This window comes from Phyllostomus discolor, chromosome 12 (genome assembly GCF_004126475.2).
Source record: "Phyllostomus discolor isolate MPI-MPIP mPhyDis1 chromosome 12, mPhyDis1.pri.v3, whole genome shotgun sequence".
Lineage (NCBI taxonomy): Eukaryota > Metazoa > Chordata > Mammalia > Chiroptera > Phyllostomidae > Phyllostomus > Phyllostomus discolor.
In genome coordinates, this window is record NC_040914.2 from 64,518,102 (window position 1) to 64,545,876 (window position 27,775).

General features: G+C 51.3%; 1 protein-coding gene across 1 annotated transcript; it reads right to left on the reverse strand.

Moving 5' to 3' along the window:
• Window positions 1-979: 979 nt before the first annotated feature.
• On the reverse strand, window positions 980-27,675 carry CALB2 (calbindin 2). The gene is made up of 11 exons (XM_028501878.2): window positions 27,504-27,675; window positions 16,826-16,902; window positions 14,127-14,216; window positions 11,046-11,126; window positions 7,870-7,926; window positions 7,247-7,324; window positions 6,678-6,733; window positions 6,355-6,394; window positions 6,158-6,211; window positions 5,289-5,360; window positions 980-1,701 (listed from the first exon to the last, which is right to left on the reverse strand). Exons 1-11 carry the CDS (start codon window positions 27,595-27,597, stop codon window positions 1,585-1,587), a joined length of 816 nt encoding a protein of 271 aa, XP_028357679.1. The 5' UTR covers window positions 27,598-27,675; the 3' UTR covers window positions 980-1,584.
• Window positions 27,676-27,775: the final 100 nt, after the last annotated feature.

Below are 27,775 nucleotides of genomic sequence, written 5' to 3' on the forward strand. Positions count from 1 at the left end.
AAGTGAAAGGGGACTTTTATGATATCTTTTACACCTACAGTGATCTTTGAGATGACCCTGGGGAGTCCTGGAAAATCACAGAGATTTGCTTTTGCACCTTATTCAAAGAGAGATGCTAGGGATACTTAGGTTCGTTTGATGTGTTTCTGTTGTAATATTTGCACGAGGAGAGTTGTCAGATAAGAAGCCATGCTCAGGCTTCCTGAGGTCAAGCTTACATGGATGAAATGTTCATGTATTTTAGAAATTGTATGTTTTATGGGAAGTCCCTTGCGATGACATGTCCCCTACTGCCCGTATGTTTTTACCCTCTGGGAAACATTGTGTGGGATTAAATGAGGAAATGTCAAAATGCATCTTGTAGACAGTCAATAAATGACAGCATTAAAACAAAATCAGTGGTCTCTCTACTTTAGTATCTCACACAGTTCTGTGACCCTGAGGGCCAGGTTGGCCCCACCCCAGGGGCATGTGATGAGTTGTTGCAGGGTCACGTACACTTTGAGGAGGAGAAGTGAAGTTTGTGGTGGTCTAGAACTCCTGGCTGGGGGCCCCCCCAAACTGGTGGTGATCACTTTGTCCCACTGTGGCCACAGCCCTTTGGTGTCCCTAGTGTAAAAGACTGTGGATCTGCTCCGCAGGGTCCATAGCCTGGCTCTGGCCCCCACTGGCCACGAGACTTGGGGCTTGTTATTATCTTCATTTTCCTTGTCTGTGCAGTGGAGACAATCACAGCACTTCTCTCACAAGATTAAGAGAGACACCTCAGGTTAACTGTTTAGCACAGTACCAGAGCTGCAGAAACAAACGTGGAGCAAAGAAGTGACTCCGGAGTGAAAGCCCAGAGTCCCGGGGTCCTACGCCCCACCTCTAGTGATTATGCCTCTATTGGGGGTTCTGATGTCCTTCCCCACCCACATGAGGACAAGGGTCAAGCAGAGCCGCTAGCTGCAGAGAAAAGGTGACTACGTGACCAGAATGGGGTGACTTTTCACAGCAGAACATTTTCATTTTATTGTCTGTAAACTCTTCTTTGGTAAACAAGAAGACAAGAAACCCAAAGAGAAAAGGAGCATGCTGAGTCAAGAAGACAAGGAAAGGGCTGGTGCCCTCCACAAACAGGAACTCTGAGAAGACAGCTATACCATTAGCAAGGTGGCGGATGGAACTTGGAAGTTTGGGGTGGGTGGTGGCGTGTGGGGGGGCAGAGAGGAGCAGGAAGGAAGGGTCCACTCTATCGGACTTAGAAGCCTAAATCATACAGCAGAATGAGCTCATGCATCACAGCGAAAAGAACCAAGGAACTTCCACCCGTGCCCCGCCCACCTTCCATGTGGTTGGCTGGTGCCCCACTGCAGTCAGAGTGGTGTGCTGGTCAGGTCAGGGTTGGGTTGGAGGGGGCCCCAGGAGGCCCATCAGCAGCCCATCCTCCATATCTCTGTTCCTGCTCTGCAGGCTGGTGTGTGCCGGTTGCAGGGGTGGGGGGTGGGGGAGGAGCGCTCATGATCTCCTGGTCTAGGTAGAAGTGTCAGGGCAGCGTGAGCGGGGTTTGGGGGAGGTGGAGAAGCAGTCCCTGTTCCCCCTTTACATGGGGGGCTCGCTGCAGAGGACAATCTCCAGGTCCTTGCGGTAGAGCTTCCCCGCCTCGGCCAAGGACATGACACTCTTTTTGTAGTTGGTGAGCTCTTGGATGTTCATTTCCTACGAGACAGAGAGAGAGGATAAAAGCAGGCTCTGTGGGGGCACCACACAAATGGCCCACCTACTCATTCGCAAACACACACGATGGAAACTTTCTCTTATCCCATCACAGTGCACGTGGCTCAGAGGAATACAAAGCAAGGGTTTTGGAATCAGAAAGTTAAAACCGTCTTTCACTCACTGGCTGTATTGCTTTGAGGAAAGTGTTCAACATGAGTCTCAGCCACCTCATCTGTGAAATGGACACACTAGTGGTGCTTGCCTCACTGAGTGGTTATGATGGTTAGAGGAGGGAGTGAATGGAAATGCCACTTTAGCTTGGTACCCAATGCAGAGCATGCCCTCCGGAAAAACGGTAGCTAATGTCATGATGGCCATTAGGCAAACTTCTAGAAATTCCTGCACCTCATGGGGCCTCCATTTACTCAGTCTGTGTCTGCAGGTGAGGAAGAGAATGCCAGGGAAGCTCCCTGGTCTTGTCTCCAGGCCCCTGGACCACACCTTCCTAAGCCTGTCCCATTTAAACAAAGAATTGTAACTCCTGTCTGCTCCAGCAGGAAAGCTCAGCAGCCTACTTCCTGTTCACTGGCTTCTTGACGCCTTTGGAGGCCACTGAGACGGGTGACCCATGAACATTGCCCACAGTCTCAGAATAAATGGAGCATTTACTCCATTACATGTGAATGGCCAGCATTAAACAGCACACAACACTTTCTGTGTCTTACAGTGAATACAGGCACACCTGGATTTAGTGTGCTTTGCTTTGTTGTGCTTCCAGATGTGCTTTTTTAAAAAAATACAAATTCAAGACAAGACTCCCACCAGCAAAAATGTTATGACTCACTTTATTGAGATACTTTCTTTTTTGTGGTGGTCTGGAACCGTACCAGCAATATTTCAGAGCTACGCCTGTACTTGCTTTATAGTAATTGCTTTGTATGCAAATAACCAATGGGTCTGAAATATAGCAAAGTCATCACCAACATCACTTAAACTATCTTTTTTCCTTCTTTCTTTCCTCCCTCCCTTCCTTCATTCCTCTCCCCTCCCCCCTTTCCTTCCTCCTCCTCCTTTTATATTGCAAATGTCCACAGGTATTTTTTTTTTAATAATTCTCCTTCCAGGCCGATGGGTCATTATCCCCATTCTACTAATGAGAAAACTGAGGTACAAAAGACTAAGGTATGTGCTAAAGGATTGGACCAACTCACAACCATAAATACCCTTAGTCCCGAGCCCTGAACTGTCTCTCTTTACCTGGCTCACCTGTCCTCAGTCACCTGTTTTTCAGTGCTCAAAGGTAAGTCTCTTTTGGCATTGTTTCAGGATGTCCCCTCGTGTCACTGATTCCTGGTTTTGTGCCACCACCGGACCCAAAGGCACTTTGCAAGCCCCTCCAGCTTTGGGGGACATCTTCTCTAAAGTTGTGAAGTTTCCGGAAATGTCACCTAACTCATAACACTGGGGTGTGCCTGATTAGGAACCAAAGAAGAGACCTCAAATATTAACTCCCAGCTTAAGAAGACACCCCTCCTCTCCAGTTTAGAGTGGCACCAAGAGTCAGCAGTATCTAGGGAGAGGCTGCTTGCTTCCTATGTCTAAAAGCTTTGCTGAAAGTGGGGGTGGCCTTTCATGAGTTACAATTGCCTTAGGTGTGCTAAGAAATATTGAAATTTGATCCCATCAGCCTATCCTTCAGGAGCCTCCACCATTATTCTGCTCAGAAAATAGATCACAGCTCATGCACCATCAAAATGGAGTGTGCATCTGCCTGGTGGGGTCCCCAGAAATAACCGCTCCCTCCTCAACTCAGGTGCTGCTATTTACAGTCACGCAGCTCGCTCTCTCTACAGATGCAGTCTCTGGATCCCCGGATGCCAAAGCTGAAGCTGGCCACAGGGGGAAGCCTCCTAGGTAAGCCACTTTATGAATATCCTTTTTTCTAACCTTCAGCACGGGATTCTTTCTTTGTTTCCACATCTCGAGTGAACCTGTGCAGCCGTATGAGTTGTCTTTGGTGGTAATCAAGGAAGAGCCTAGTCAGGGATGACCAGGAAATTCAGGTCACTCCAGAGAATTAATGCATGCCTTCAGGGTCCATCAACCACAGGCGTAAGGCAGGGCCATATGGAGAATAATTTGCCTCGTTAATATGATTACAGTTACAGATATTTTGCATTGTGATGCCCAACTGTCCTTGGGTACATAAAAGTGCATAAATTATTTTCTCCTAGAATTTGGTGCCAGGAAAAAGTTCGCCATGTTCAATCACTTGATGAGTACTTTCTTCTTCCTAGGAAAACTATTTTCTTCTTCTTTTAAAAGGCGATTGTAGGTAGCATCAAGGAAAAAAATAAACGTAGGATGGAGATGAAGGATGATATTCAGGATAAAGATAAAAAGGTCGGGAAGCAATCAGAAAGGGAGACAGTCTCACAGGCAGCAATGAATCTTTTTCCCTCTGAAATCGAGCAGTAAATTTAGCTCATGCCTGGCAGCCAAGGCAGTTAGACAGTGTAAGATATTAGAGTGTTCGTTTCCTAATTAAAGCAGCAAAGGCTTTGCTCGCAGGAAGACAGTTTCTAGGAGGTGGAGGAGGACAGCTGCAAGGACCGGCCTCTGGTTCTTGTCCCACCGGACCCCTCCCACCCAGGGCCTGGCGCTGAGCTCGTGGAGCCTCCTGGGGTTGGTCCCTTCGGCAACGTGCCAGGCAAAGTAAAGGAGCCCAGTCTCTGCCTTCTCTTTGATGGGAGCAAACACTTCCATGGCTCCTGTTAGCTCTTCGCACAACTCCAGATTCTTTAGTGCATTGATTAAAAATACCCTCATCTCCCACTGAGCTCTGCTCTCCAAAATCTCTCCTTCTATTAAAAAAAAGTATTTTTAGTTTTACTTTTGGCAGTGTGGCTGACACTTCCATGAACGGGGCCAGTCCAGCCTGCCCTTGCCTGGTCACAGCATCATTCGCAACAGCCAACGGGTGGGAGCAACCTGGGTGTCGTCCGTCAACGAGCGGACAAACCAAATGTGATGCCGACACACAGTGGAATATTGCCCAACCTTCAGAAGGGAGGGAATCCTAACACATTCTCTACCGATGAACCCCGAGGGTGTTACATTAAGTGAAGTAAGCCAGTCACAAAAAAAAAACACCAAAAAAAACAAGAAAACAAATACTGTATGATTCTACCTACATGAGGTCCTTAGAGTTGTCAGATTTATAGAGACAGAAGGTAGAATGGTGGTTGCCAGGGGCTGGGGAGTTGTTTAATGAGTACAGGGTTCCAGCTTTGCAAGACAAAAAGTTCTGGAGGCGGGTGGTGGTGATGGTCGCACAGCATGGTAAATGCATTTGGTAGCACTAAACTGTACACTGAAATAGGGTCCAGGTAGTGAACTGTGTTGTGCGCATTTTTATCACAATTAAGTGCAAAAAGAAACACAAGCCAAACAACCATAACAATGCTTTGTTGTGGCCGATCAGAGGGGAGTGGGGGGCACCCCATGGCATTCCTTTCCACCCCTCCCTCAGAAGCCCCCCCCCCACTGCCATGTCACCCCCCAGGTCTCCGTGCCCAGCCGCTCACCTTCTTGTTTTTCTCAAACAGGTCCTTCAGGAGGGCATCCAGCTCATTCTCATCGATGTAGCCGCTTCCATCCTGGGGGTGGGGTGCAGAGAGTCAGTGCAGAACTAGAACTTGGGCCCCACGACTGCTGACTTTGCCTCTTGCTTTCCTACCCACTCATTCTAACCTCCCCTCTACTCCGGGCTGAAGGAGCTGTTCACATGGGGCGGTGCCAAATAACAAGTCCCTCCTGACCTCACCGGTCAATGCAGGAATGAGACAGTTCAGGCCAGCGTTTGGTAGCCTTTCATTCTGGTGTTCTCATTTGCATTAAAAATATAAGTGCGGTTCAGGAAGCATTTAGCTAGCTGAGTGTCCCATCCCATACTAAAATGTCAGGATGAATGCAGGGGCTGTCTAAAGCCTACCACCAACCCTTCAGTTATAAGGGAGACCACTGGAGTCACATGGGCAGGGGACAGCCAGGGGAGGGGAGGTGGGTGGTACCCTCTCATTCGCAACGTCCTAGAGAAACAGCTGGCATCGTGACTGGACACCCAGAGAGCAGTTCCGAGCACCTCCTCCCTGCAGCCCCAACAACAACCTAATCACACCAGCTCTGAACAGAACTTTCTACCATGAACTGTTCTCTCCTGTACTTCTAAGGAACTGAAACCCTGGGTCCCACAGGCCATGGATCACGATGACACTTATCTTCTCACACAGCAGAAGATGCTGCAAGGAATCAAAAGGGACAGGAAGCAACCACATGGCCCAAGCTGCCCCAGGGGCTCATCTATTCCTAAGGATGGAGTGGAGCCGTTCTGGCTGCGGGCTGCTCTGGTGACGGGGCCTCCTGCGCTTCTATCCCTCACCGCCCTCCCTCTTACCTTGTCATAAAATGTAAAGATGGCATTGAACTCCTCTGAGGTCAGCTTCATGCCCTGGAAGGCCCAAGGCATTAAAGAGAAAAGCAAAAGCCTGGCGTGAGTGTGCATGTGCGGCTGGGAGGGCAGGCGGGTGGAAGGTGAAGCTCAGAGTGATGAGAGGCAGGGAGGAACCAAGAAAAGCGAAGTGGCTCTTTTACCTGAAACTTAAGTAAGAAGTTTTCCTGCACAGGCAAGAGTCTGGAAGAAAACGTGAGAGCAGAGGTTAGGAGGCAGAGCAGGGCAAACGACTTGCACCTGGGGGGGATGCAGAAGCAGAGCCTGGAGTTACAGAAACCGCCTCTGAGCACTTAAGAAGCTGGGGTTAGTGGAAAATTCTAAAAAGAGGGAGACAGACGCCCTGAGGTGTTGACCTTCATGGTTCTACCCAGCTTTGTGTTGAGCTTCAGGAGCCCTGACCTTTCCCACTGCTAGGCCTTAGGGACAGTAGCACAGGACGCCGGGGTCAAGGGCAGGCACGTACCGGGACATCTCTGAGAGGCCCAGCTTGCCATCGCCATTCAAGTCAAACATCCGTAGCTGTCGGGGACAGAAATAGGCGTTTGGGTTATTTGCTTTGCCTTTCTCTCCTGTGGGACCTTGCTCTGCCCTCCCCTTCTACAGGAGAGGGGGGAAGGCGGGTGGAGCCTGCTCATGCCTCCTCTGAGGTCACCTGCAGACCAGGGACCAGCCTGGTACCGATCGGTCTCTGAGGAGACAAAGGGGACTCAGTCACTCTTCCTCTCTTCCCCTCAGGGAGAAGCCTGCAGAGGCCAGCAGGCCAGCCCCAGAGGCCCACCCTCTCTCCGGGTTTATCCTCTCCAGTGCTGTGCAGAGGTTGTCATGGAAACAGATGCTCCTGGTCTCAGTGAGTACCTCAGAGAGAGGCTGTGGGGGGCCATGAGCTAGAGTCCCTTTTGTCAGCTGCCACTAGGAGTCCCTTCACCTGGGCCTGAAGAATCAGCCAACAAAAGACCCTGCAAACCAGAACCCCACTGGCTCAGGGCCCCAAGTCCCGTGCCCCTGGGGAGGAGGGACACTCTGCCCACTCACTATGGTTTGGGTGTACTCTTGGAGCTTGGGTTCATCATACGGCCGGTTGGCCTTCTTCAGCAGGTCAGACAGGAACCCCTGGAATACAAAGGCCTCTCAGAGCTCCTGCCTCCATCAGTCCCTCATTCACTTAGTTGTTTGTGCATTTATGTAGTTCACACCCCTCCTAATTCCCTAACCCTTTTACCCTTGTGGAGTGACCTTAGAGGCCTGCGGGTGGCTCCTGGAGGCAGCCTCACCCCATAGGAAAGGCAATAGCTCTGGGTCTGGCTCCTCAGAGAGCCTGGGACACAGGGCTACGCAGTGCCTGGGGGTCGCTGGTCCCAGAGGAGCACAGAGGTGGGTGTACAAGCCAGAAGGCCGACTGCTGGCCTTGCCTTGAGGATGCCTGTCCTGGGTACTGTGTGCAGAGGAGTGGGGTTTGGTTGAACTCTGCCACCCTACAGCTCCACGTTAGCGATTTCACTCGGCTGCCCGGAGCCAGACCTGAGTCTTCCTGCATCGACCAGAACCCAAGTTCCTCACCCAATGTCCCCTCCTTCCCCAGGTTCCATAAAGCACCACCACTCTGGCCCTAGTCCCATTCTCTTTGCCCTCCGCACCCTCCCCAAGGCCCATCCTACCTTGAGCTCGTTGGCTTCAATGTAGCCACTTCTGTCTGTGTCATACTTCCGCCAGGCCTGCAATGGGAATGCCACCCTGTTTGCAAAGACCCCCTAACCTCTGTGAGCCTCCCTCCATTCCCCTCTAATGGACTCAGGCATGTCTCCATGTTCAAGACTACTACAGTGCAGGAGCGGGGAGGGTGGTGAGGCATAGGGTGGTCTAGGCCTTTTCCTGCTGTGTCACTGCTGATGGAATGAGGGCAAGTGTCTTGGCCAAGGTCACATAGAGAAGGAGGAAAACTGCGGGAACAAGTTCTCCCCATTTTAACTGTCTAAAGGTCTGGGTCTCTTTTTGGATCACCCTCTAACCAGGGTTACAGTTTCTAAGGTTAGCTTCTACCAAGGCTACGCTAGGACCTGGCGGATCTCATTTTGCTGAATGTATGGGGTGTTCTTTTACTGCTCTGGAAGCCTCTCATTTTTTGGGTGGGGAGCAAGGGTAAGAACCCTCTGGCAGGGGCAGAAACAGGCTTTGGTTGCTCTGTACTGTGCTCCCTCCTCCCTGCGTCTAGCACGATGCACATGGCTGCGGTGTCTAGAGAACCAGTAGTGTCATTGGTTTGTTAGACTATCCCAAAGCCCCTCCCTCCCTCCCTCCCTTCCTTCCTTCCTTCTTTCCTTCCTTCCTGGAAACGACCCCTCTCCCATGTTCAATCCATATGGTTCATGAGGGGGTGACCGTGTGTTCAGGGGCAGGCATGTGACCTAGCTCTGGATGATGGGTGCCTCCCTGCATCCTGTCCCAGACTGGTTCTGGGCTCCAATCTGAGTCCCAGTCATTGGGTGCACATGCTGGGTCCCTGTGAGGACCCAGAGCACTGCCTGCTGACCACAGCATCTGGGGGACAGAGAGGAGCAGAGCTTCGGCAGGTGACATGGGACTGACCGTCTCCCTCCTCTCTGTGCTGGCCGTCTGAGCAGGAGCAGACATTACACAGGAGCAACGAGGAAAATTAGTAGTTGTGGCTTTAAATCATCCACACATCCTTCAGCTCCCTTCCCAATGTGCATGCAGCCTGAGGCCCCTCCTGAGTGTGGGCTGGACTTACTGACTGGGCTCTAATGAATCCAGTATGACAGATGTGACAGTGTGTGACTTCCAAGACTAGGTCATCTGACTGGGAAAAAGGCAGAGAGCCCCTAAATTGCCTAAAAGGAGGAAAATCTGAAGGCAGCCCAGTCTTCTGCACGGAGTAAAGCAGCTGGCTGCTTTTGGGAGTGAGATCGTCCCAGCAGGTCTAACCTAACCTTCCCCTCCCTTCCTTCCCTCCTTCCTCCTGGGATCCACCCCACCCCCACCGGCAGGTCCCCACCTTCACTTCTCTCCCCTCCAGCACTTTGTGCTCACCCATCAGCGGGTCATTATTCTCTTCCCGTTCAAGGAAAAGAGTTCAAGAGGCCTGGGCTTTGTGAAATCTCAAAGAAATCCCGAGGTCACGCTAAAATTAGAAATTAAAATGTGCTGAGCAGCGGACAGGAGCTATCTGACAGCACAGCCTTTCGGGGCCACCAAGGGACCACTTGGTGTTTCCAGCTGATAAAAATGGAACAAACGGATAGCCCCAAGAGGGGAAGGCAGTGCAGGGTTGTGGGGTCCCAGGAAACTTGTTGGGGGCAGCCGTTGGCTCAGCAGTTTTGCTGGGACTTAAGAGATTAAGGCAGGCATGAATATGGAATGAACTACACAGAAACCACTGCTTCTGAGAGAGTGAGTTTGAGTTTGTGTTTGTTCCTCCCCTTTAAGGGTCTCTGCCCCCTCTAAGCTATCACCATCCCCCTCTTCCAGACCAGAGGCAGAACTGAGGCCGCCTTTGGCTGTGTCCCCATCCGGAAAGGAGCCGTCAGACAGAAAGCCCCCTTTTCTACAGGCAGGAAAATCGCTCCCACAAAAGCAGCACCCTGACAAGTTTAAAGTAGATGTAGGGTTTCCCCCTAGAGAGGCAAGAGGAGGTCTAACGACAGAATCCAGAATGTCAATGGCCAGTTTATGGAATTTTGCCGTCTTGAAGAAACTGGGGAGAATCCTTTAAAGCACCATAAAATTAAATCCTCATCTGATGCTCAGGCAAGCTGCCACTGAAAAAATGACTGTTCAGCCCTGAGAATAGGTCATTTCTCACCGGCCTTCTATCCACATGTGGAGAACTCACTGCCTGTGGGTTTCGGGACCAGCTCTCTAGTGGTCTTAGGCAGTGACTCACAGCGAGGGTTTACTGGTGGCTGGGGATATATTTAACATGATGGATGGCAACCCGAGTGAGGCTGAAGGCCAGCCTCATTCGTCCCAGCAGGCAGCGTGTGGGGTGTGGGCTGAACGTCACTCTGAGGGACACACACCTTGAATGGCCGGGGTGTGGGGCCCCAGAAAAAGGGCACGAAATAATTGATTGATGGTTTGCTGAACCACATGGAATTTCCCATTTTTGTAAGTAAAAAATGGTTAAATATCAACAGTTTCACATGGTTCAACCTATTGGTTGAATATTAGTCGAAAGACATTTGAATTTTAGAGAATTTCTATTGCAAAGGCAGCAATGCCCGTTTAAAGGGGACGGGGGAAGGGAGCAACAAAGCCCATGCCAGATTGAAAGATAAAACTTGGAAGATACTGGAAATTGGGATTCTCACTGGGCTTTTCCAGTTTTAGGAGGTGAATAAATCCATCCTTCCCAAGCCTGCTCCTCGGAATGCTGGGTGCTTGAGGGATACCAGTGGCACTGAGTGAGAAGAAAGCATGAGCGATCATAGAGCCAAAGCAAGCGAAACAGGTCTCTCTCCTGCAGGATTGGGAGCCCATACTACGCAAATGTCTGTGACAGATGTCCAGAGGGGAGAGACAGTGTTCACCTAGCATTTCCCAAACGAACTTGACCTAGGCTTGCTTCTCACCTTATTCCCCACACTTGAATGCATCCACACATCACATGGGGTCTTGTTACACTGTAGATTCTGATTCAGTGGGCTGGGGACTCTGCATTTCTAACAAGCCCCCAGGTGACGGCTATCCTGAGGCTGCCAGTCCACAGACCACACCTTGAGTAGCAGAACTCTAAGGGGTTTAGAGTCTCCCAGGGACCAGGCATTCGGGTGGGCCTGGCCCTGAACACGGGGGAAGGGCAGCGCCTGAGCCTCACCTCCATGAACTCGGCGCTGGAGCCCACGTGCTGCCGGAAGCACAGAAGGAAGTTCTCCTCGGTGGGCAGGATCTGCGCCAGCTGTGGGGATCAGAGAGCGACAGTAGCGTTAGGGAGGGCGTGCTGGGGGCAGGGCGGCCTTCCCTGTAGGAAGGATGGAGAAGGGCCAGTGGCAAGGCAGTGCGGGAGTGGCATTCTGCTTCCTTCCTGAGAGCACCTTTGTCACCCCGAGCCTCAGGGTACCCTCAGCTGGAAGGACAGAAAGTGGTGCCAAGTGCCCAGACTCGAAAGCGTACTCAATAGATGATTCCGTATAAACAACTTCCTGAAATCTGCAGACTAATCTGTGATGGGTGGTTGCTAGCACAGAATGGTCTGCCCCAGGCGAAGTAAACTTTGCAGAGGTGGGGTGGGGGGTGGGCAGTAAAAGAAATGCTGAACCTTGATTTGGGGGAGCTTACGTGGCTGTCTACAACTGGGTAAAATCATGGAATTTTTACACTTCAAATGGATCCAATTGATGCAGTTTATTGTAAATTATACCTCAACAAATCTGACTTTTAACAAACTGCGAGTACTCTGTTATTTGAAACACATGTAATTAAGAGGAAACAGCACCAAGTTATTTTGGCAAAAAACAATATAAGTACTCTCGTGCAACGAAACCCACCCACCCGGTCTTCCCCCTCCCCTGCTTCCAGCATCCTCGGTCACAGGCAAATCCTGATTAGTTTCAGTTAAATGTGCTAACCTTACTTCCCTTGCCAGTGACTGGTTCAGGGGTGGTAGGCATGTGGCCTAGTCCTGGCCAGTGAAATGTGAGGGGAAGTCTGCTGAGGGTACTCCTGGGAAAGGTTTCCTTGCTCTTATGAGGGACCAAATGAGATGAGCCTTCTCTGTATCTGGATGTGGATGTGATGCCCGGAACTGCTGTAGCCAGCTTGCTACCAGCCTAAGGATGAGACTGTTTTAGGGGCAGAGAACAGAAGCAAGAGAACTGCAGGGAAGCAGAGCTGGGCACTGGCCTCCTCCACCTGGAGTCAGCTCTGCCCATGGCCTTTCTCATCGGGAGCCTCTCAGTTTAAGCCAGGAGTAGGTGAACTCTGGCTCATGGCCCAAATCCATAAGTGAACTTGCACTGGAACATGGCCATGTCTGTGCATTTACATATTGTCTGTGGCCGCTTCTGTTGGCCACAACGACAGAGTTGAAGAGTCGTGACAGAGACTGTATGGCCCACAAACCCAAAACATTTATCAAAATCTGAATTCCAGAAAATCTTCACAGAAAAAGCCTGCTAACCCCTGGTTTAAGTCCATCTGTGTCAGGCTTTTCTGAGACTCGCAGCTTAGGCTTCTATAATGGATGGTCTCGGTGCCCTTCCAAATCCCCTTTAACTAGGCTGGTGGGCCATCCCCCAGCGGCTGGGAAGGATGACCATTAATGGCTCATAGCCACCCCCTACAGAACTGCCCTCTGCCAAACAAGGGCCGCCACAGCCATCCTCCTGACCGACCTGCGCCTGGGGAGGGGGAAGCCTACATTTAACAACTGATCGGCACGGGGGTACAAAGGACCACCCCACCCCTTGCCTCAAGATGGGGCCAACTCTGGGGCTCAGTCCATACTGCAGAGCTCCCCAGGAGAGCCGGCCAAGGCCGGGCTCCTTCCTCAGCCCTTTCCTGCTGCCCCCTCTTTCTTTCTCTTGGGAGTTCTCCCTCGACAAATCCCATCCACTTGGATCTCTGCCATCGCTGGAATCTCTGCTTCCAGGGTGTTGACTGAGGCAGCACCCCACCCAGTCCACCCGGGGAGTAGCTCTGCCCTCATTCCTGTGCCACCGACATCACTCTTGACCCCTTGACCACGGGTCGCAGACTGATTGCTGGAATATGTACACATATTCATGCACATGTACATATGTGAATATGTGTACATATGAATGTATGCATGTAGATGTAAACTCTTAAATAAGCAAGAATAGACCGAAGTGGCCTCAGAGCCTTAGTAGTCCATGAAAGCAAACCAAAAACTAAACAAACAGCCAAAACAGCAAACCAGGCTTTCCTAAATAATTCAAGCATTTGAGCCATAGCCAATCAGATAATTGTTTCCCTTTGCTTCTGCCTCTTCTCTGGAAGTCTCTCCCTGAGCTCTTGTTGGTGGAGTGTTCCTAACCATTTCCAGTTTGGCACTGCCCAATTCCAATAGATTTGTGCTAAAAAAAAACTCTTAAATTAAAAAAAAATTTTTAAAGATTTTATTTATTTATTTTTAGAGAGGGAAGGGAGGGAGAAGGAGAGAGAGAAACATCAATGTGCGGTTGCTAGGGGGTGTGGCCTGCAACCCAGGCATGTGCCCTGACTGGGAATCGAACCTGCGATGCTTTGGTTTGCAGCCCGAGCTCAATCCACTGAGCTACGCCAGCCAGGGCTCTCAAAAAACTCATAAATTTTTAATATACCTCAGCCTATCTTTTAATAGTATGTATAAAGCTATTCATATATGAATGTATGTGTTTCTATTATATATAAACTATACATGATATATATATGGGCAAAAGTAGGTTTACAGTCATGTGAAAGTTTATTCTTGTATTATGATTTATTAACTATTGTGTTATTTGTATTATGTCTTATTAGTAATAGTATTTCATATCCTTACCTATGATTTATCTTTTAGGTAATGATGGCTGGTAACTTAACCTACCTTTGCTTACCCGTGTGTTATAAAATTTTGCATTTCTAAAAATATTGTCTTTGGATGCCTTCAGGTGGGCCATAAACTCTCCCATGCTCAGCCTGCACCCTCCTGGTGTCTTAAGCCAGGCTCGTCACACATTTACTGTACCCGTGGGGCCCTGAGAGCATTTAGGTCTTCATCCCTGTCTTAGGCCAGCATTTCTTGCTCCTTCCTGTGAGACACAGAGAAGCCCTGTTTGCTGAGCCTAAGCACTGAGGATGGGAGTGGGGCTTTAAGACCACCACCTGGTTTAGATCCTAGACAAAGGCCTGTGCATGGAGGAGGCACAGGTGGCACGGCCCTTCCCACGTAGCTCTTAGCCAGGACAGTAGGACTCACCTCTGCCATCTCGATTTTCCCATCTGAGTTCTTGTCATACTTCTGCATGAACGCCTTCATCTTCTCCCCAAAGTTGTCGCTCTTTGACACCTGTGGAAAGGGAAAGGGGGCTGATTTTGCTGCAGGGTCCCACGTGAACTGTGGACATCTCCCCTCTCGGTGCAGCAGTGGCGGGGCTCATTTTGCACCCTAGGTAGGCAGGCACGGAACCATGTCGAGCCAATGTTCTGAGTGGCAAAGGGAGGCACCTTTCCCTTTTCAGCATCCCTCCAAATCCAGGGGTCTCTTCTTCAAGGCTCAATCACATCACTTTTGAGGAAGAACAGCACATGTGGGCATGCTGTGTACCAAGTCATTAAATAATGCCCCTGCCTTTGATAAGGATTAACCCACAACCCCCAGTCACTCAGAAGGGCAAGGCTCCAGTCACTCGGGTGTGAGAGCTGGGGCCCCATCATTTTACTGCAGCAACTTCTACTAAAACCCTACTTAATGCAGTGTCTCCCCACCCCCCACCCCCGCCCCACTGCTAAGCAGTCCACCAAAGCCAGGTGCATTGCTCATTTTCTTCTTAAAGACTCAATGACAATTTCACCATATTTTCCACTGTGACTTTATGCCAGGAGGATCGTGAGGAGAAAGTCTTCATGTAGCTAAAGGGTAATTTAAATCATCCACTAAATTACCGTGACTACCAGAAAGGCCAAGAACTTCAAAAGTTCCTTTAGCCCATGGTTGCCTATTTTAAATGTAAGGCTCTCTTGTCGGTCTCAAACCTTCCCTTGCTTTGGAGTGCTGCTGAGTCATTATTGGCGTTAATGAGCTCTTCCTCTTCCCTAATCAAAGATGAATCTACTTGAGCAGCTGATGCCTCTTGTTCGCTTCTCTGATGACTTCGGGGAAGGTTGTGGTTTCCCTAGGAAAGGGCCGGGGAGGATTCTGTGAATGCTTAGTGTGTCTTCAGAACCCCTTCTATGGCTTTTCACCTTCGGAGCTGGTCTCAACTTGCCAATATTGATTCATTTATCAATATTTATTGCTTTACATTTACGAACGTGTATGGAATGATCTGAGGTCATTATCATCCTGATCACAAATGTCGCATGCTATTTAATTTTTACAACAGTCCCTGGGAGGTGAGTAGCCTGTCCACTCTACACAGAAAGTGGAGGCCGAGATGAAGTGGCTTCTCTCCAAGTCCCCTGTTAGCACTGCCAGGTGCAAACTCATGGCTCCTGCTTCCCAGGCGAGTCTTCCTTCTCCCTCGTAACAGCTACTCTTCTGGACTCGGGAGGACTGAAACCAGTCTGGGATGATGCCAGCTGCGAGGATATCAGTTAAGATTGCAGTTGACAGACCTGAAAGTCACCCCGATGCCATCTGAGACAGGCAATACACAAGGATGCCATCTGAGACATCAAAGCTCGACTAAGAGAAGGATTTCAGATCTGAAGCACTTCACAAAAACATACTTCTCCACCTACCCCACAAACTCAGGAGCCTGTGTTTTCTGTGGTCCAGGCTTCATTATCTTAGCAATGAGGGGCGACAGGGGAGCTGTTGACAAGCCCATGAATCACCTCCATCACTTAGGCCCAGTGCCTGGACCTCCTCTGCACTGGAGCACCCTGCCGAGCTTTGAACCAGGAGCTCAGCGGTGGGTCTGTGACTCGTCACCTGACCTGCTGCACAGAGACTTGCTAACAGGCAGTGGGCTGACCAACGGATATGCAGCAGGGGTGAGTACAGAGACCCCCCAAAGACCCTCGGGAGGTGGGGAGGAAGTGGGTCTGGGTCTATAGCGTTGAGAACCAGGCATGGTTCCAATCACCTCACCTTCTCAATATTTTAGACACTTCTCCAAAAGGCTTTAGTGAATCCCACAGGGCCAGGCTGGCACGAAGGAACAACATCCCTGCCGTTAAGGGGCTGAGACTTGATTTTAAGTTGCTGCAGGCAGGCTAAGGAGGATGGTTTGGCACCTCTGCATACGAGGCCAGCCAGTACTGTTGATTCAGATACCGGTTCAGAGCAATCCTCCATTGTCCCCTGGGTGCTTGCTGAGGATGCCACCTTTGTTGGTCTAGGACAGTGGTTTTTCTAGTGGGGACAATTCTACACCCCCCTGCAGAAAATGTTTGGCAATGTGTGGAGACATTTTTTGTTGTCACCACCTAGAAAGGAGCTACTGGCATCTGGTGTATAGAGGCCAGGGTTACTGCTAATCATCTTCCAAAGCACAGGACAGCCATCATGACAAAGAATTATTTGGCCCCACTTGTCAATAGTGCCAAGGCTGAGAGACTCTGGTCTAGAATAAAAGCACTTGTAACTCCCACAAGCATCCACTCTTGAGTCATGACCCCTCTGAGCATCTTAGGCAGTGGACTCTTCACTAGGAAAGAAACACTTTTTACCTACATACACACAGACACAAAGCTTTGCAGTTTTGAGGGCTTCGTCACCCTGTCATCCATTCATACCCCTCAATCTCAGACACCCAGTGATACTGGGATAAGGTACTCTTTTTTAGGGACTGTTCCACTTTAAAAAATCCTTACAAATAAAAGAACTCTTAAGGGTCAAGGCCAGAGCTGTGAGGCCTGCTGATGTGCTGCATAACTTCGGACAGACAATGCTCAAAGCCATAGTCAGGATGACAGAAAATCCCAAACAATGGGAGAGGGGGCTGGGCTTACCATGCCAGAGCCTTTTCTTGCCTTCTCCAGCTCTTGGAAAAAGTTTTCTAGTTCTTTACCTTCAATATAGCCATTTCCTGCAAAGATAGCAAAGAAAAAAAAGCAGTTAACCTCAGAGCGAAATAGTTAAGACCAATGGCGGGGTGGGTATGCTGGGGAAGTGGGACTTTGCAGAGGACAAGCAGGTGTCTGGCCAGCCCTGGGCTGTTAGGGATGCAGGTCCTGCCCTTGGGCATTTGCAACTGTAGAGATTGAAGATTAATAAACTGTGCATCTTTGGGCTACACATTCAGTAGTCAGAGCAGACTGGCAGGAACCAGCACCTGGGCCAGCACCAGAGGTGAGCAGGAGCTGGGAGCTGGGCAAGCAGCAGGAGCTGGAGATGTGACAGGGGACAGCAGGTGGCCGGCCCTAGTCACCTGAATGAGGTCAGAAGCAGAACGTGGGTGTCTGGGGGTTGGAGGGCGCACAGTCAAACCTCAGTTCTTGAACATCTCTTGTCTCGAATAACTCAACTCTCAACCAAATCGTTCACAGAAAAAGTGTCTCTGTTCTCAAACAAAACTTTGATTTTCGACCCCACAACCCTTTCATGGTGATCCCCGTTTGACCAGCCACGCATGTCTCAGCCAACAAAGGAGAGAATGCACGGCTAGGAGTATGATTTGTTTTCACACAAATCACTTCTCAAACAGCCTTCTGAAATGGATTAAGTTCGAGAACCGAGGTTCCATTGTACTGAGTAAAGAATAAATTCCTGAAATCCATGTCCACCTGGAACCTCAGAATGTGACCTTATTTGGAAATAGGCTTTTTGCTGCGATGCAATGAGTTAAAATGAGGTCATACTAGATTAGGGTGGGCCCTACATGCTGTGACTGGTGTCTTTATAAGAAGGCCAGGTGAGAACACACAGGGAAGAAGGCCACGGGGGCACAGAGGCAGACATCGGAGTGAAGCATCACCAAGCGAAGGAGCACCATGGATCGCTGGCCACCACAAGAAGCAGGAGAAAAACCCAGAATTCACTGCCCCTCAGAGCCTGGGGCCAATCCTGCTGGCACCTTCATCTTGGACTTCTAGCCTCCAGAACTGTGAGAGAATAAATGTCTTTTGTTTTAAGCCATTCAGGTTGTGGCACTTTGTTTCAGGAGCTCCAGGAAATGTATAATTAAGGAAAGAGTGAAAAGAGAAAGGCAGGGGTCTCACTTGTGGGATGGGGGCACCCGAGAGGGTGGGTCACAGGGATTAAGCACCCTCGGCAGAGCAATGAACAGAGGGGCACCAAGGTCTGTGGACAGATTTGAACCCTGGTTCTGCTGCACTTACCAGCCGTATGACTTTGGGAAAGTTATTCAACCTGTCTGGGCTATTTTAATTAAATGGGATTTCGGATGTAAATCCCATTACCTAACCCAATAGGAGTACACCATAAAGGCTGGGTTCAATAACCACACCCTGAATATAAAATGGGAATGAATCTCCATAAAAAGTGCTGTTCAGGACGGGGTCCGAGGGTCAGTGCCTTACTTGCAAGATCACGTAAGTAGTGAGAAGTCCTTTAGGTTCTCAAGTCTTGAACACAAATGACCTAGAGACCCGGGTGAGCTGAATCCATGGACAAGGCACACTGGGCTGTGCATGGTGGGGAGGAGGCATTTGTGGGTGGGAAATCGGACGGGCCTGAGGCACTGCTCCCAGACTGCCTGCTGTAATTTGGAATCTCCTGGGATCTTTAAAAAATGTGAGTTCTGGCTCCTACCCCCAGACATTTTGAGGTGGTTGGTTTGGGGTGTGAACTAAGCATTGTGATTTTTTTAAAAAGCTCCCCAGGTGGTTTCCATGTACAGCAAGGTCTGGAAAGCACTGGCCTCAAGTCAAGCTCCAAATCTGATCTAAAGCAGTTGAACAAGCTTCTCACAGAGAATAGAGAACCTTCAACTTGAGCAGAAAAGAGGGATGGCAGCTAGCTTGCTTCAGAGGTTAGTTACAAACTAAACAAAGAAAATAGAGGAGTATTTGCCCTGGCTTGGTTGGGGCTGTGCGGGAAGGGGGGTGCACGTAGGGGGATATAAGGGTGATATGGGGTGGGGTATGTGTTCTTCCCAGACTCTCCTCGTAGGCCTGTCTCTCCACGCCGAGTTTAGATTCTGAATAAGTAACCTTAGAGACGCCCTCTAGTGGAGAAGATGACCATTAAATACGCTAAGGAAAAAAATCCCTTGAGATAAAGGTTGCATTTTTGCCTGCGGGGAAAGGATGTGATTGTAATTGGGGAAACCAGACTTGAGTCCCCCCACCACCTGAGGATAGAGTGGTCATATTTGTCTAGGATGTTCTGCAAAGCTTGAGAGAGTTGGAATTTCATGAGCTTGTGCCTGATAGCCTGTGAGGCCAAGCAGAGCTGGGGAGCGAGGGAGTGGGGAGGAAAGAGGAAGGGCTTTCTAGACAAAAAAAAGTCTTCCGGTTAGCCAATGGCTGTTGAGTTGGAGGAACAAGTACTTTCTTCCTGGTCACACCCTGCAGTGAACTGGCTGTTCCCCCATTTCTCAGGCAGAAAGCTTGAGGTAAGCTCTGGGTCCAGGTGCAGCTTCCAAGCCCAAGGTGGGGGTTGGAGAGCGGGCTCGGAGCTTGCACTGAGCATGCGTGAAGTGGAGGCCGCGGAGTCAGGGCTGGGTGCGCAGGACTGCAAGCGAGTGAGTGTGCGTCTGTTAGGAAGGGGGTGCCTGAAATGACTGCAGGGGCTACTCGGACGAGGTGGCCAGGGGAGGCCTCTCTGAGAAGCCCCAGCTGCTCGGCAGAGAGAGGAGAAAATCAGGCAGCGAGAGGAGCCAGGGGCGGGGATTGTGCCGCCGGACCAAGAGCCGTCTTCGGAATCTGGTTTGAGCAGCCCGCGGAAGGAGATGCCCAGAGGCCGGAAGCGCCCCTCGCACCAACCTAGGAGTTCCTCCACCACCTCCCTCTGTGTCCCCAACAAAGGGGCAGAGGTGAGGTCCACTTCAACAAGCCTGTATTGTTTTGAACTGAACAGTTTACCGTTGAGGCCGGAGCTGAGGGAGCGATAGCCACATTCTATATATGGGCCTATTTTCCAAGAGCATTTAATGGGCCAGTGGGGTGAGGCACCCGACAAGAACGACGTGAATCTACCAGCCGAAGGAACAAGGTGAGAAGCAAGGGTTAGACAGACAGCGGGAGCTGCAGGGCCCGGAAGCGCAAGGCCGCCTCCACCACTGCGGGGGGGGGGGGGGGGGGGGAGGTCTTGCTACTTTGGCCCCCCTCGGGACAACTGCCCACCCACCACTCAGATGGCGCCTATTATGCGAGGCTGGAGCGGAGGACGGCTGGCCTGCATCCTTCCAGGAAGGACGTCAGCATTGGGCAAGTGGTTTGCTTTTACTAGGACCATCTTGGTAGTAGTGGGGGTGGGAGGTGACTGGCCACTAAGCACATCTCTCATGGATGGGTAGCGTGCAGATGTGGTTACCATGGCAACCATCACTCCATATCAAACCTATTCTGTGACCCTTAGGGAGAGAGGGCTGGGTGGAAGCCAGGGAACTTCCACCCTTCTTCCTCAGTCTACTCTTGCTACCATTCTTCACCACCATCGTGTCTCAGTTTCCCTGAATTTAAAGTGAGACGACACTTGTTTACAATTAATCTGAGCACAGACGCTTGGGAAGCCTTGACTGAAGGATGCTTTGACCACAGTGGGTAGATACCTGCTTATTTCTGACTGAGACGCGTGTGTGTGCAGATTCTCTAAGACTTGAGCAGGAAAGAGGAACTGGAGTGAGGTATGATTCTACCATCAGATCTGTGACTGTCCATGTGAGGTTGAGCAAGTCAGTTTCTCTGAGCCTCAGTTTCTTGCTAAAATGGGTGTAACTATTTATATCCTTCCTATTTATAGGGCCATTGTGAGAGCCACACAAGGTAATGTTACCAAAACATTCTGGAAAATGTAAAATCTCACTCCGTGGAAAGCACCATTTTTATAATCTGTGCTCTTGAGGCCTTCTGGTCCATTCAGCGTGGGAAGCCCTTTGGCCTAAGAGTCCCCAGGTGCCTGCTGTCCTGAGTACTGGTTCTGGCCCTGGCTGGGCAGTGGAATCACCTGGGAAGCTTCTAAAATAGAGCCTCGGCCTGGGCCCATCCCCAGAGCTTCTGCTTTAATTGATGGGACGAGGACTTCTTGTGGGCGTGCTGGCAAAGCCCTCCAGGTGATTCTAATGTGCAGCCAGGGTTAAGACCTGCTTTCGAGCAGGGTCTCTCAAATTCTAAGGTGTGTAAGATTAGCTGGGGTCTTATTAAAATGAAGGTTCTGAGTTAGTAGGTCTGGTGTACAAGGGCTTGTGCTTCAGAGTGTGGTCTGTGGAAAGGCAGCATTGGAATCACCTGGAAGGTCGTTAGAAACTCGGAATCCCGGGCCCCACCCCCATCCTGCTGAACCAGAATCTACCTTCTAACAACACAGGAACTCAGACGTCAGAGAACTACTGCTTTCCAATGTTTGCGTCTTCTTACAAAGGCCATGTTTTGGGCTTTACCTTCAAGGTGAGGTGGAGGCTGATGTGAGCCCTGAGGCAGTTACCTGGGGCTTGTATTGACAAGGGACTCACCTCTATCGTCCTGAGGGGTTAGCTACTCAGAGTGTGGTCCCGCTGGGCGTGACTGTGTCAGCATCACCTGGGAGCTGGTTATAAATGCAGATTCTTTTTTCTTTCACTGATTTTTGTGTTTAGAGAGAGGAAGAGGGAGAGAGAAAGAAACATCGATCTGTTGCTCCACCCACTAAGTATTCATTGGCTGATGCCTGAGCATCAGGACGATGCTCCAGCCGACTATCTAGCGGGGCAAGGATGCAGATTCTTGGTCCCACCTCAGACCTACTGAGTCAGAAGCTTGGGGAGGGGGGCCCAGACATCTGTGGTTTAACAAGCCCTGTGTGGACTCAGGCCCGAGAGCCTAGATGCTGGTTGGTGAGGTGCTCACCTGTCCATCTTCCTCTGTTGATACATAGTTAAGAGAAAGTCCAGGAGGGGAGATAGTCAGTTTCAGACTTCCTCCTTAAGCTGCACAAGAGGCCAGGCCACTTGGCTGTTGGGGTTCTGATTTACAAAAAGGCAAACAGCCCTCTGCCCTCCCGCCTGAGCTCTCTCTGACACAGTGCAATAGTCAGGACAGTGGCTTCCTCAGGCTCTACCCCAATATTGATATCACTGCACCTGATGCACACTACCTGCAGAGGGCTTTCTGCTTCCCACCCCACCTGGTGTTGGGGACTCTGCCAGGTAAGCAGCGGTGTTATGGACCCCGTGTTAGAGGGGAGTGGAGGGAAAGAGAGTTTCAGTCGTAGCTAATGGCCTTGTTTCCTTCTGTTCATCTCAGGGACGACTCTGTCCCATTCTGGACGCTGCTTGATTTCTCTCTGCCAGGTGCGCACACACACACACACATTCTCCCAGTCACTTCTAGTGGGGGACGAGGGGGTCCCAGTGCAAATAGCTACTGGATGGATGTTCAGACACTTGACTTTTAATCTGTGTTTCTGGGCTGAGCTGCTCCTGGAACGGTGTCTCGGCTCCAGAGCTGGGCTGGGTCCCCTGAACCTGTGGACAGCTGGCAGCCTAGTGCTGGGCTGATTCCCAGGCGTGGGCGAGGCCAGAAGGATGGGGCAGATTGGGCGACAGAGGAGGGGAGACAGCAGAGAGCCAGAGAGGAGAGGAGGGAGCCGAAGCCAGAGGCCCCAGATGGGACCGGCTGGGCAAAGGAGGGCGCAATGACGCAATGGGCCCGGAGGGCCACCAGGCTGCGCCGGAGAGGCACTGCTCTTGAAGAGCCTCCTGCCTGCTCTATTAATTCTGGCCCTGGGGAATTGGAAGAGGTTCCCCCACTACTCCCCCAGGGTCTCCTTGGCCCTGGAAACCTCCCCTCATGGGCCTCAGCTAGTGAAACCACTGGAGTCCGGAGGGGAATAACCAGGGCCAGCAGGCAGGGGGTGGGGTGGGAACGCTGGGCTGGTGGCTGCCCCGTGAGGCGGGCTGAAGCATCTTGTTTGTGAAAATGTGCCCCGGAGGCTGCCTCCCTCCGGGGCCCCAGCTCGTCTCAGACACAGCTGCCTCCCTCCGGCTGGCGCAATCACCCTCCGCAGAGAGTCGGGGCGCTGGGGTGGGCACCCTGCACAGGGCTGGCACGCTGTGGATGCTTTGCATCAAAGAGCAGACACTGTTCATGAAACAAGCGGGGACTTGGGGGTGAAGGTGGAGATGGGGCTGGGGGACTTACTCCTAGGGTCTCCCCCAGGCGGGGCAGATCGCTCCCAGAGAGCCCCCGATCCTGACACTATGCCCAGACGAGACCCTGGCCTGACGGGGGTGGAAGAACGCCTCTCAGGCAGTTCTGACCTCCCTGAACTGGAGCCCTCTGGCTTCAGTGTGCCAAGAAGCAATCATTTTTATCAGCCCTATAATTATCTTATGAATAGCACAGTTATACTGCATTGTAAACACTGTAGTATTTGTGTGACTACTTAACATACACCAGACCCTTTGTAACCCAGTTTGGGCATGTCTTCCTTTCCAGTGTTCCAAGAGCCTTCAGCTCCTAGTCCACCACAAGCTGCCCAGGCCTCTCTCCACCTCTGAGAGGTGCTGTGGTTTAGCTCCCCCCTTTCCCCACAAAAAACCAAAACAGGAACTTAGCAGTGACTGGAGCTTGGGGAGCGCCTGCCTGGGCACTGTGTCTGGATGCGTCCTTGGTGGTGGATGGGTTTGGAGGGTGGCTCTGCTCACGCCCCTGGGCGTAAGAGAGAGGAGAGGACACTGGGCGGGGCCCTCCTCCTCTGCCCCTTCTAGTCCTTCCCATCACTAATTCTCAAAGTCCCGGGGGTCCACACAGGTAAGGAATTAGTCCCTGTGAGGGGCTTGGAAAGCCCCTCTGTCACCAGGGCCATCTGGATGCAGAGAAGCACCCAGAGAGCCCGGGCAGACTCCCACACCTGCAGACAGGTATATCTTCCTGGGGAAGGGGGAGGTGTCCATAAAATTATTTTCTTTTGCATCTTCCTTGTTTTGCTGATTACACAAGAAACACATGTTCTTGTAAAAATGTCAAACACTGTAGAAATTAACTTAGAAAGTAAAAGAAAATGCCTTTAATTTTACTTTATCTACTCTGCACAGAGAGCCACTATTATGTTCTATTCTTTTAAATATTTCCCAGCGTACATGTTTCATTAATAATAAAAACAGGTTCATACTCTAATAGTATTCTGCTACAATTTTGAAAATCTTAGTAATACATTTTGGGCATTTTTCCATGTCAATACCAAAGCTCCACTTGAATTTCATTGGTTGCATAATATTCCCCCGTAGAGATAGCATGATTTATTTCTGTTTCCTAGTGAAGCAGGTTTCTTCCCAAATGTTCGGTATTCCAAAGCACTCAGTAATGGAGCTCCCGGCCTAGAGAACTTGGCACATGTGTGAGTGTATTTGCGTAGGGTAGACCCTTGGAGTGAGTGGGGATGTTTCATGGTTCTGGGCGTGTCTACGGGCCTCTGGGAGAGAACCCATCTTATTCCTACGCTTTCAGTTGCTTCTCAAGGGCAAAGGCTAAGGCCACAGCTTGGCCCCTCACGGGCCTCCTACTGGTTGTCAGCAGAATAGCAGCCTGGTGGCCCTATGGTCACAACCACACAGAGCTCTGAGCCGGTCACTCCGAAGCTTCTGGGATCTTGCAGAGTAAGAAAGTTCCTGACAAAGATGTGACCAGGGGACAACAGTAGAGTGGACTTAGACCCGTAAGGCCACCTAGGGTCACTCAGAGCAGGCAGGTGACATGGAAAAGCCACAGCCTCACCCAAGCCATAGGGATGCTTGGCTGCCTTCTCTACCTCAGCTTTTGAGAGTCCACGTCGGAACCACCAGGTGCATGACCTGGCTGGCACCGTGGTACAGGGCACTGGGAGACGGGGTTCCTGCACCGCCCCTCACTTTGCTGAGTCATCTTGGGAAAGAACTTTGCCTCTCTGAGTCCCAATTTCTCCCTCTTCAAACACCTGTCCCTTCCTTTCTCTCCACCAAAAGGCTAATGATGACTTTGAAAATAATCCAACAGGGAGCAAAGTCGCCAGGATGCTGATTCTTCCCTGTGGTTAGGAGCCGGCTGGGCTCAGGTCAGAGCCCCCCTCCAGCACCACTCTCCTCAGGGTCCAGTGTCCCCTGGTCTTACGGTCTCTGTTTACTATGGATTCTGGGGGCAGGGGCGTGGCTCTTCGTCCCTGGTGGCCGTGACTAATTGGGCTCCAGTGGACTAACTCCTGGGACTCTCCTTTGCAGTCCTCCCAAAGCTCTTCAAGGTTGTGAGCAGCAGTGGGACTCAGGGCTGGGAAGAAGCCCCAAGGTGAAAACAGAAGCCAGAGTTAGTAAGAGGGAGCCCGGTCCAGACAGGGCAGTGATGCCTCGAGGGTGAGGTGGTGAGCTCCCTGGCAGGCTTTGGTGTTCAAGAGGGGACAGGTAGGGGAGATACAGAGCAAGTGGCCCACAGCTTAATTCTGGGTCCTTTAGTGGAATTTCAATCTGGCTGTATCCTCATTTTCCTAAATCACCTCTGTGTTCCCAGGCACTTTAATCCTCGCTGCCTGCCTTCTCTGTTAGGTCCAGGTTTCTCCCGGGGATCGCCCTAAGGCAGTGACCCACTGGGCAATGGGGTGCCTGGTGGACAAGAAGCAAGAATTTAGCTTCCCTTTCACATTGGAGCAGGAGGGAGCCACAGGTACAATGGGTTTGGGGGCGTCTTGAAAGACTTGAGTCTAATTGTAGCTTAGCTGTGCTCCAGCCACACCAAGGACCCCATTGTGGGATTAAAGAAACTGCCCATCACGTCCAAGGCTGGGTCAGAGACACTTCTGAGAGCAAGAGGGAAGGAGAAAAGGTGACCAAAGACCAGAGTGGGGAAGAGGTGCTGGCCAGTCACCAGCCCCACCTCTACCTCGCTACACGACCTCGGAAAAGTCACTTCTGGGTCTGTTTCCTTATTTACACAAGGAGGCTCACAATCTGCCCAGCAGGCTCAACAGTGCAGAACTCAAGAAGGTGCATTTGTGTTTTGAAAAGCACAAAGTCTCAGATAAATTAAGGATTTGCATGATTATTGAGAGTGCTGTGGTTGTCCCCATGAGAACAGGGGAAAGTGGAACTGTGGAGTCCTCTGTTTCTAGCTGACTCATCTGGCAGGAGGCCGGTGGTATAACCTTGGCCACTTGGTAACTTTCCTTGAATCATGCAAGTCTGTGGTGCAGATAAACTGGCAGAAGCCTCCCTAGGGAATGTGCTTTGGGTTAGAAATGCAACCCCTCCTTAGCCCCATTTCACAGATTTGACAACCTACCCACCTCCTTCACTAATTCATGAGCAGGTCATGGTCCTGACCCGCATATCACAGGCCCAGTCCTCTGCCCACTCCCAGCTTCCTCGGTTGGCTCCAGGGGAACGAAACTCACTCATCAGAGTCCCCAGACATTAACCCTTGCCTCTCCAGAGCACTCCGGGCAGAGGACCTCTGTTTAGCCACCCTCGCCCCTGGCCCACCAGGGCGAGAAAGGGACGGGGGAAGAACCAAGCGAGCCACCGCTTGACCTGCCCTCTGGCTCCCGCACCCCCACCTCAGTCCCAGGCACACACACCCCGAGTCACCACCCTGCCGATGGTCTGAGATGCCGGAACATTTCGGTTGCCCACCCCAGCCAGGACCTCAGAGGAGGAATATCAGGTCACTTAATTTTTTTGGTGTGGTGTAGAAAAAGTCTCCAGCCAGATCAGAGGACTCTAAAGAGGGGCCTCCCTGGGTGCCCTGAGTACAGAGCCTTGGAATCTCAGTGCTGGGGGGCCGAGGGTCATTCAGTCCAGGCCTCACTTTTTGGGCGAGTCAATGTCCAGACCACACACAGCAGAGGGTTGGCTGTGGAGGCATTTAAAATTGTGCTTCCTCCCCCACTCAGATATGGAATCACCAAAAGCACAGGATTATCACCGTGAGGGAACAGGCTAGCAGGCACGCCAGCCCTGCCCCCACCACACCCACTGCTGCTGGGCGTTGGACCTCATGCCTGTCGGGGATGGAGAACGGGCCGGGGATGCCCAGGAGTGTTGGGGCTCCGACACCACCCTCCATTCCTGTTCCTCCCTAACAGGGCTGGGGAGGCTGAGTTTCCCTTCAGGATCCCCCAGCTTGCCCCAGGATGGTGACAGGGCTAGCCTGGTATTCAGCAAAAGGGGAACTTGAAAGAAACGAGTGGGCTTCTGAGACCTGTGGCTGCTGCAGCTGAAGACACAATGTTACCTTGAAGAGAAAGGCGGGAAGATATATGGCAGAGGGGACTCCTGGGAGACTGGCCAGCCCAGGCCTCCTCTGGGAAAGCTCCAACTTGCCCAGAATGAGGCTGCGAAAGCTGGTGGGCTCTCTGTCATCTATGTCAGGGAAGAAAAGTTACTGACAGTTGTCACCAGAGCAGCAGGATGTCTCCCAAACTCAGGACCTGGACATCAGCAGGCTCTACAGTCAGAACACCCCCTGAGGCAAAGGTACACCTGCCCGCATCAGCAATGCCCCATCCCCTCCACCGCAGGTCCCTTGGGGTCGAATGGACACAGAAGTTGGGAGCTTTACTGACCGTCTGCGTCAAAGTGCTTCCAGATCTCCAGGAACTGGGACGCCGTCAGCTCGGCCAGGTGCAGGTAAGGGGGCTGCTGCTGCGGGCCAGCCATGGCAAGCGGCTTGAAGACCTCAGGCAGCACCGCGCTCTCCCTGCGCACTCCGCACTCGGCCGGGTCTGAGCGCCACGCTGCCTTTATATACAGTCTAGAGGCTGCGCCTGCGCCGGGATGCCAGCAGGGGGCGAGCGTGCTCAGAGAATCAGCGTGGGTCGCTGAGGGGCGGTGGCTG